We start from the raw sequence: 10,588 nt of genomic DNA on the forward strand, positions 1-10,588 counted from the left end.
GATTAATGTTATTTGCACTCCCTTGTATAATTTGCACTCTTATTACTCCATTTTCATTTTGATGAGACCGTATTATTCTTGCCCTAATTTCTTCTCCTTGCCCATGAGCTAACTTTACCAAATTTTCTCTTACATTCTAAAACCAATTAATTATTCTATTACACATTAAAATGGCTAATTTAAAATTATCACTAAAATGTATTATGTATTTTTCTACAAAACTTAATGAAATTATATGATGCCAAAGATTAATCTAGCAATATAATATGAATAGATTTCAAACTTCAAGACCAAAATAAATAAATAAATAAATCCCAAACTTCAAAGATGACTAAAAATTGAGTACAACAACAATGTTTCATAAATATGATACTAATACTTTAAAAAGTTTACTAAAAATAACTCATATAGGCACCATAAAGGGAGTGAAGTTTTCTAATATATTTCATCAATCTCTTCCAAATAATTGTCTATCATAGTTTGAAACCCTAAAATTTTTTATGGAAGAGAAAAAAAGTAGAGTCTAAAATTTTTTATGAAAAAGAAAAAAGTGGAGTTGATGTTTGCTGCTCCAAAGTTGTCTATAGAAGTGATAGAATAGCATACAGGTAATGTGAACACAAGATAGGGTAGCAGTAGAAATTAGAGTAGGGGTAATATGGTCTTGTCAAAATAAAAATGGGATAGTGAGAGTGTAAATAAGGTTGTTTGTTAGACTGGGCTATTATTCACAAAATGTGACATCTAGATGTTGGTTGATAAAGGAGATGAATAAGAAAATGCTTCAGTTATCTGAGCTTGGAGATTTCATTACCTCTCTAATGGTATATTAAGAAAATTGTTGGCTTCTTAGGTGTGATGACATGATAATATTAAGCATTCTTGAAGACCCGCCTATCCTGCTTGATGCCTAATCTTGTGGTTGCAAGCACAGTTTCAGAAGAAAATTGATGGTTTATTTGGCCATTGGAAGAAAAAGCTAAATAAAGTTGTGGATCAAAGTGGGAAGAGGAGAAATTCCTAAACTTATCCGTTCCACAGTTGCAATCTGATGGAACATACCTAATCAATTTGTTAGTTGCTACAAAATGGACGTTGCAAAGCAAGTAGGAGCCTAAATTGCCAGAACTCTATATGTAGAGTGAGAAATTCCCGATAAATTAATAGAGTGATTCCGACTAAATTAAGAGTCCAATAAAAAAGTAACCAAATGAATAAAAAATAATGGAGTGTATCTGGCAGTATTGGACAAGAAAGAGGCTTTGATATGTTTAGCACCACCAACCCTGGCCCCATAAAAATTATATTCAAAACAAAGAGAGAAAATGAGTCTTGCTGGCTGTATTCGACTATTGTTAAATCATGAGAAAGCTGTAGATCTTGAACTAAGCTCATTCATCATCCTTTGCTACACCAGACAGAAATCTGATATTAGAATGAAAAGAAGATACCACAATAATAGAGATGGCCTCCAGTAGTAGTGGTACTAGCTGCTTTGAGTCTGCTTTGACTTTTTCTGGATAAGGGTTTGGAGACTTTCAGAGATGAGACAGATTCTGATAGCATGAACCTGATGACTGACAGGTTGTTGAGCCTGTGCAATAATAATTATCTACTCAAGAAAAATATAAATTTGTATATAACGGTGAGCAGGGTCGAATCCACAAGGATTAGGAGTAATTCGTTTCTTTTAGAGTTCAAAGCATGGGGGATTTTTGAAAAACATAAAATAACTAATTAACCAACTAATAAAACAACTAACGGAAATTAATAGGAAATAATCAATAATGAGTACGACTCTAGCCAAAGGTGCAACTTTTCAGACACGGTTCATTCAACTGATCATCGATGCAATGATAATTCAATTATTCATTAATAGATTGGTTATAATTGTCATACACACGATAAACAATCAACATTTCCTTATTTTTTCGATAGTCAATGTACGACCGTTGACTATTTTCCTAACTAAGAAATAACTCTAGGTACGACCGTAGGATTCAATTCCTCAATTGCATTAAGAATTAGAAAAACCTAACCCTAACTAACAAACATGCTACGAGAGTTTATTTAAATTAGATCATACATTTCGCCAACATGGGACCAATCACGCTAGTACCACTGGTATTAACCAATCAAACAATTACAGATTTAACCGATTAATTTAGCAGTAGATTATTAGGTTAATTCAAATATCGGACCCTTGACATTTAAATGACAAAACAATCATAAGAAATTAAACTAGAAAATGTACAAATACCAATAAATAAAATTAATTCGATTTCATAGATGTTTGGCACCACATCTTCAAGTTGACATTCGACTAGAAAAGAAACTTAGTTGCGCATAGCCAATTGAAGCAATTCACACCAATTTTCAAAGCCAACCGCATTAGTCTTTGATAAGAGAAAAACTAGAGAAAACAAAAGATTGGCCAAAAGGCCAAGCGGCCGTCGTCCCTCCTTGCAAAGCAAAGAGTCCTGATGCTTTTATCTTATTTTTGGCTGAAGTCCTAGTCAAACTGGAATTTGGCCTTTTCTCTCCTAGTTTCTTAATTCAAGTCTACTACCAAATAAAACTAGTCTCCTAAATAGAGAAATAAACCACAAAAGAAAGTATTTCGAGTTTCCTAATTCAGTCATAAAACTAATAATTAGAATTCAAGTCTTCCAAATCTTCCTCTAAAGCTGTCCAGAGTTTGAATCGAACTTAGAAACAGGTCCCGAACATGCCACCATTAAATTAATTGGAAAATTGCCCCTTTTTGTCATGTTTTGTTCTTTTTCCTACAATTAGCACCATTAACCAAATATAAGTAGAATCCATCAATTAACGCAATATTTGATAAAATAAAAGAGCAAAATAACCACAAAATTAATGACAAAAATGCAACCTATCAATGACTGATAACCTGAACCTCATAATGGAGGTAAGATTGTTGAAAACCTTTGAGCTGTATTTTAGCAATTGTATGCGAAGGGACCATGAAACTTTGTTGGAACATGATCAGAAGGACAAGACTAATACCGAGTCAGAAACTTTGAGACCTAGTAATGTTTCATGCAGAATTCAAGAACTGGTTAATAGGAAGATGAAGCATCTGGTTAGGTGTTCTGAGTCTATTGTAACACCAAATCTAAGTGACATCAAAAGGGAGCTCACCAAATTCCATCAAAATATCAAGTTGCTGTTGAGACAGACATCAAGGAATTGTCTATCAGCAACTTCTTGGATGGCTACTCCCTGGGGCAGCCTCGATTGGTTATGGATTTCATTGATTCCCTTTCAGAGAATCTGAGATGTCTTCTTCGCAGAAAGTAGGATTTTGGTTAAACTTTGAATTCTCTTATCGAAATTCTTGAAGAGAAGCTAATGTTCTTGAAGAGCATCATCCCCTTCACGTTGCAAGGCGTTGAGGGTCAGGAGTTGAGGCATTTATTGAACCACGTGGAAGCCATGGGTATCAATGCTGCACGCTTGATTTCTGTATGTTGGTTTAACTGAGAAGATAAACAAGTGTATGATGAAATGGTATCTAAAGTTTCTCAATTGCTATACAAGATTAATCCTGTTATTCCCTAAGACTGGGCAACATACATTAATGTCCTGACCGCTTCAAAGTTATCAAGATCATTGGACACTTTGGCTCTGGAGAAGAATAATCATATAGTGACCAGCTTTATTGATTGTCTCCCAGACAATCTTATGGAGCTACTTCAAATTGATACCAATTTTCTGGCTTTGGAGAGGAATCAATTGCTAAAACTCCAAGAGGGAGTAAGATTTTTGAATTTCCTTCTCAGGCAGTAGCAGGAAAATATCAATGAGCTACACGATGAAACAAAGGGTCTTATTGGAGATGCAGTCTGTGATGCGTGCATTGTCATTTTCTCCCTTTCTAAGAATCAACTGAAAGAAGGCTTTGCTGAGGAAACAGATCTTGAGCTTTCTCGTTTGCTGAAAGAGCTCAATTTTATTCTTACGGAAGTGGCACAAATTTATCCACCACTATCATTTAGATTTCCTCGGACCAATGAATTGGGCTCCATTGATTTCCTCTTACAAAATGTCAATGAACTAGCTATTTCTGAGGCTAGTTCAATTGCTTTCCCAAAGGATCAAATCCAAAGAGTTCAAGAAAATCTCAAATTCTTAAGATCTTTCCTGGGAGAGATAATGGAGCAACGCAACCAAAATAAAAAACTCCAGGCTCTTTGGGATCATGTTATAGAGGTGACATATAATGCAGAGTTAGTCATAGACTCTATCGCGATTGGGGATATACTTGAATGTCTGGATAACATTGTCAGGAATATCAAGCTTATGAGAGCTGAGGCCCTGGAAGTATATGGCAGCATCAGGTATGACACTGAAGCTCCAAGTGTTGTCAACAACCGTATTCATATGGAATCACAACTCAGTTACCCAGCACCAAATGAAGTTCTAGTGGACCTTGATGAAGAGGTAAAGTCGATCATCAATAGACTTACCAGGGGTTCAAAGCATTTGAATATTGTTCCAATTGTTGGTACGGCTGGTCTTAGTAAGACAACATTTGCAAACAAAGTCTACTATGATCCTTCAATTTCAAGCTACTTTCATATTCGTGCTTGGTGTACTGTTTCTCAAGTTTACAGCAAGCACAATTTGTTAGCTAAGATGTTGTGCAGTATTCATTGTAGGAGCCAGACCATTATCTTGAGATGAATGAAGATGATTTGACTGTAATACTCTACCAGAGTTTGACTAGGAATAGGTATCTTATCATTTTAGACGATGTGTAGGACATTGAGGCATGGAATATGTTGGAAAGATCATTGCCAGATGATACCAATAGAAGCAGGATTCTCTTCACCAGCAGGTTTCAGAATTTGACTTCGCAATTTAGTGATTGCGAGCCTTTCCATCTCCAACAACTTACTGTTGAAGAGTGTTTTGTGTTGCTTCAGAAGAAGATATTTGGCAGAAAAGGTTTTCTTCCAGCACTAATTAAAGTTTTAATGCAAATAGCAAATAAATGAAAGGAGCTGCCTTTCACAGTAGTCATTGTTGCTGGAATTCTTTCAAGTGTTAAACCAGATTGCTGGAAGAATTTTGCAAACAGTCTTAGTTCCAGCATTGTAATTGAGACCAATCTGTTGGAGTTGGGTTATAGTCATTTACCTGATTATTTGAAGCCATGCCTTTTTTACTTTGGCGCATTTCCAGAAGATGAGAATATTCCTGTCCAAAGGTGTTGTTCTTGCTTTAGATCTCTGAAGGATTCATGCAACAGACTGAAGGAAAGAGTTTAGAGGATATGGCTAATGACTACTTGAAGAATTTGGTTAATAGAAGTTTAGTTATGGTTACCCAACAGAGAACTATAGATGGTGCCATAGCTTGCCGAATTCATGATTTGGTACATGAGTTTTGTGTCACAAAAGCCAAGGAAGAAAGTTTTCTTCATATTTTACATAGGTATAATGATCTTTGTACTTTTGCTAGACCCTGCAACCCCCATCGAGTATTCATTTATGATTCCATGATAGAGGGGCTTGTCAGGTCTAGCCCCAGAAAATTGATGAAAAGATTTTTGACAACCCCAAAAAGACAAATAACAAAACAAAAATAAATAAAATAGGAACACAGAAATTTACCTGATTCAATCCAATTGACCTACGTCCATGGGCGAATGGGTAGTAGATTTACTATAATAGAAAGAAAGTATAAAAGAGAAAGTACAAAACCTTAGAAAATAATTCCCAGGTTCAAAAGGCACATAAAACTTAAAACACAAAAAAGTCTAAATAACGCTAAACTCTTAATGGTCCAAAAGTCCATGACTTGCTCTTTTGATTTGATGCCAAACCAAAACCTCTTTTAGACTGGAGCTTAAGCCTCCTAAAATTCTGTTGGATTGATGCATATGGCATTTAGAATGGTACCCTTAGCACAATTAAATTCATTTAAGTCCACTATATTTATAACTACGATGAGAAGATACATCTTTATAAAAGTTTTGATTTGAGATACAAAGGCACACTCAACAAATCTCTACCTTGGTGTTTATCCAAATAGTAGACAAATAGCAAATAAACACCACATTCTCTATAAAAGTCCCAACGAATCTCAACGAATCATAAAAGTCCCAACGAACTACAACGAGGCACCAATGAATCAAGATGCAAAAGACTCAATAGGTCCCAACAGCTCAAATCTCACAAAAGGTTCAACAGATCCCAATGAGTTAAAAACTACAAACACAGTAATCTTGTTTCATCTTCTTTTCAAAACCCTCAACGAGTTCTAACAGGCCAAATAACTCTTCTCCAAAATCCAACTGAACTCCAATGAAATTTTTTTTTCTTCACTCTCTGCAGCAGCTAAAACCTATTATTGTCATCAAGAACCCAAAATCTGAAACTCTGATACTAATTTGTTAGATTTGGTCCCAAAAAATCGACCAACGAGAATAATAGGATTTTTCGCAACTCAATAATGACAATACCAAAATAAATAAATAAATCAAACAGAAAAATATGAAATTTACGTAGTTTGGTCCAATTGACCTACGTCCACGGGCGAAGGGATTGTAAATTTACTATAACAGAAAGATAGTACAAAAGAAAGAGTGTAAAACCCTAGAAAATAATTTCTAAACCCAAAAGGCACTTAAAACTGAAAACACAAAAGAGGCTAAATAGCATCAAATATTTAATAGTCTAAAGGCTCATAACTTGCTCTTTTGGTTTGATGCCTAACCAAAACTCCTCTTAAACTAGGGCGTGAGGCCGCTTAAAACTCTTTTAAATTGGTGCATATGGCACTTGAATTGGTGCTCTTAGCACATTTAAACTCATTTAAACCTATTATATTTATAACTACTAAGAGGAGATACTTCTTTATAAAAGTCTCAATATGGGATACAAAGACAGACTCAACAAATCTTCACTTTGACGTGTATCCAACATCAATCAATAGTAGACAAATATCAAACAAATTTCGCGTTCTCTCTAAAAGTTCCAACGGATCTCAACGAATCACAAAAGTCTCAACGAACCATAACAAGCCATCAACGAATCAAGATGCAAAACACTCAACAGAGCTTAAAGAGTCAAAACTATTTTTTCCCAATTTATGTTGTTTGCTTTTCCATGCTAATGTCTTCATTGCTAGAAATAGGATATCTACAGTGCTGTTTGATCCCAATTTAAGTTTCTTAGATTGTTGATGTTAGGATCCAAGCGCGGAACACACAACTATTGAGACATCAAGTACATAATAATTAATGATAAACAAGTCACAAGTATGAAAGATAAGCGATACATAATATTTAACATGGGTCGACTCCATCATTGAACCTACGTCCACGAAGAGAAATCCGTTTTTTATTATGAAAGAAAAATCCTATATAAAAATACAATTTGAATCCAAATCCAACTCTTGTATACCATCTCTCACTCCTCATGTATAAGGTTACATGTTGCCCTTTTGTGTTCCTTGTGTTTCTCTGTGTAGTATGTCAACCCACCTATTTATGGAGAACATTATTTGGACAAAAATTCAAATAACAACAAGAAAGTAATTCTAATTCCTAAATTTGTATAGAATTGAAAATAATTTCTAATTCTAAGCAAAATAGGAAAATCCTTGGCTACTATTTCAAGTAACTAAAATCAATTAGAAAATTAGTTATTTCCACACAAAACAAAAAATTAGTCTAAAAAAAATTAAGTCAATTTTCTAACAAATCTCCACCTTGGTGAAAATTTCTTTTAACAACCATTTGCCTTTAACTAACAAATAATATGGTATCGAAATTACACACATGAATTAATACAATTCTGACACCAAATTGATTCAATCGACAAATGAACATGTATATTTATCCCGAATCCAACCTCCAGTTGACTCGTGAGAAAATGTCTCATTTACCATCTTTCTTTACAGAATTTCTTTTCACGATCACTTGCAATCTAAGATCCCCTTCTGTGAGTTCAAACCCTAATTATTGATACAACCAAATGGTAAAATCACCATACTTTCTACCATCCTCAGGACTATCTCGCTACGTATGGTTTCCAAAACTCCATCTAAACGAAAAACTCATAACTGTTAAAGTCTTGTAGCGCATGCAAATTAAATCCCTTTATTTTTTTTGGAACACGTGTCACACCACCCAAAAAATAAAATCCGAATCTAATAACCATTCGAGATGAAGTATCAACCGATGAAGTTGTGAGAAAGTCTCAACCGATTCACATCCAAAGTCAATATTGGACTCCACTTTTTTCTTGACCCTTGAATCACCTGCCTAGATTCATCGTCAAGTATTTCCATGTTTTTCGATTTTTCATCTTTTACCATCAATGTTTTTTGCCAAACCATTGAAACAAGAATATCACCCATTAAATTGTTCAATTGGTAATAACCACCAATCCACTTGATCTCAATAGTTAACCAAGATCCAACAATGAACAACCAAACTCTTAATCCAACCATTCAGTTTGTTGGGATCCAAGTGCTTGTGAACAGTTCAATCTTGTAACCAAACTCTGATATCACTTGTTAGAATCCAAGCGCAGAACACATAACTATTGAGATATCAAGTACACAACAATTTAATGATAAAAAAGTCACAAGTATGAAAGATAAATGACACACAATACTTAATGTGGTTCGACTCCACCATTGAGTCTACGTCTACAGAAAGTAATCCGTTCTTTATTATAAGAGGAAAATTCTATACAGGAATACAATTTGAATCCAAACCCAACCCTTATATATCCTCTCTCATCTCTCAAGAACCCTATCTCAGTCCTCATGTAGAAGGCTACATGTTGCCCTTTTGTACTCCTTATTTGTCTCTTTGTACTATGTCAACCCATCTATTTATAGAGAACATTGTTTGGACAAAAATTCAAATAACAACAGCAAATCAATTCTAATTCCTAAACTTATACAGAATAAGAAATAACTTCTAATTCTAAATAAAATAGAAAATTTCTTGACTACTATTTCAAATAACTAAAACCAATTAAAAAACTAATTACTTCCACACAAGATAAGAAACCTGCCTTAAAAAAATTAAGCCAATTTCCTAACAGTTGGACCTGGGGGAGTTTAGTCTTGGCAAAAGTTTCCCGATGGAAGTAGTGTTGCTTGTTCACGTGAGATACTTGGCCATTCGATCAGAACTGTTATCAATTCTAGATGCAATAGCCAACCTCTCAAGGTTAGAAACATTTCTGATTAGAGGGTCTATAGATGTTAGGTTGCCAAACACCATCTGGACTATTAAGACATTGAGGCATTTATTTATAACAAGATCCAATGATTATGGTTCCAGGTATGGTTTTACTTTTCCCAACAATCTGGAAGGCTCCCCGGATTTAGAACATCTAGTCACTTTGACCCTAGCGATTGATCCTTCTTATCAAAGCTTGCAAAAGATACCGAAAAAGTTTCCAAGCATCCGAAGGCTAAGATGTGCAGGACTCGGATCTTATGGCAATGGGATTCTCATGCTGGACTATTTGAGTCAAGTAGAATCACTTAAGGTGCATGGATTTGATGGATATCACTTTCATTTCAACGAATTTGAGAATGTTTACTCTCTCATTTAATTCTAAGCCGTGGAGTGAAATTTCAACAATTGGTAAGCTGACCAAGCTTGAAGTGCTTAAGTTAAACAGTGAATCCTTTGTGGGAAGGAAATGGGAAATGAAAGACGGGGAGTTCTCTAAGCTCCGAATCTTGAAACTGTCAGAGTTGGACATCCGTTGGTGGACTGCAACATCTTCTGATCATTTTTCCTGTCTTGAGAAATTGGTTTTGCATGGTTGTAAGAAGCTGGAAGAGCTCCCTTCTTGTTTAGGGGAATCTGCGCCTCTTGTAATGATTGAGGTGAAAGGGTGCAGTCTGCTGAAAGTTCTGTGAAGCAAATTGGAGAAGAACAGATGGAAAATGGAAACGAGGGTCTAAAGATTGATATTCGAAGTTATTGGTGATCCAGGTACGTTTTCTTAGTCCTCTCATCACATTTCACTATGGTGAGCTATTCATATCTCTTCTTGATCTGGGACAGAGTCAATGCAGAGTTGAATACCACTCATTAGGTCAGAGATAATACTACAGTATCATGTGACTAAGTTGAATTAGTTCAATGATATAATTATTCATGTTTCTTGAGCCAATTTTTGGAGATTCTCAATTCCTTGCAGCTATAACTTTGTGATTGCAGTGGCACAAACAGTCATACATATATGAATTCAACATTATCTATCATAATCTGTTTCTAAAATATTCTCCAAGTTCTCTATGCGTTTTGATGTTCAATAATGTTTAAAATCTGTCATCCCAGTTTCTGAAATCTTCGTTAATGTTGCTACAGATTTTGATATCATCCTTGTAACCAGAGCACATGCATATATGCAAGGTACACTCTGCTTTTCCTTTTCTATGTTTCATTCCTCAAAAGAATTAGCTGAATGATCCAACCCTTTCTTAAAGAATTAGCTGAATGATCCAACCCTTTCTTTTTCCCCTCTCTCTCTCAAAACGCCAAGAATATGGTAAGTTCTTGCTTTGAAACTGTTACCTTGCA

At 35.0% G+C, this 10,588-nt stretch overlaps 1 protein-coding gene across 1 annotated transcript; it reads left to right on the top strand.

Moving 5' to 3' along the window:
* The first annotated feature begins 4,802 nt into the window (after positions 1–4,802).
* LOC113699598 (putative late blight resistance protein homolog R1B-16) lies at positions 4,803–9,921 on the top strand. Its single transcript, XM_027219970.1, has 6 exons — positions 4,803–4,971; positions 5,080–5,225; positions 5,276–5,401; positions 9,090–9,217; positions 9,332–9,527; positions 9,616–9,921. The coding sequence occupies exons 1-6, from the start codon at positions 4,803–4,805 to the stop codon at positions 9,919–9,921; spliced, it is 1,071 nt and encodes a 356-aa protein (XP_027075771.1).
* The last annotated feature ends 667 nt before the right edge of the window (positions 9,922–10,588 follow it).

The sequence above is a fragment of the Coffea arabica genome, chromosome 7c (genome assembly GCF_036785885.1).
Source record: "Coffea arabica cultivar ET-39 chromosome 7c, Coffea Arabica ET-39 HiFi, whole genome shotgun sequence".
Classification (NCBI taxonomy): domain Eukaryota; kingdom Viridiplantae; phylum Streptophyta; class Magnoliopsida; order Gentianales; family Rubiaceae; genus Coffea; species Coffea arabica.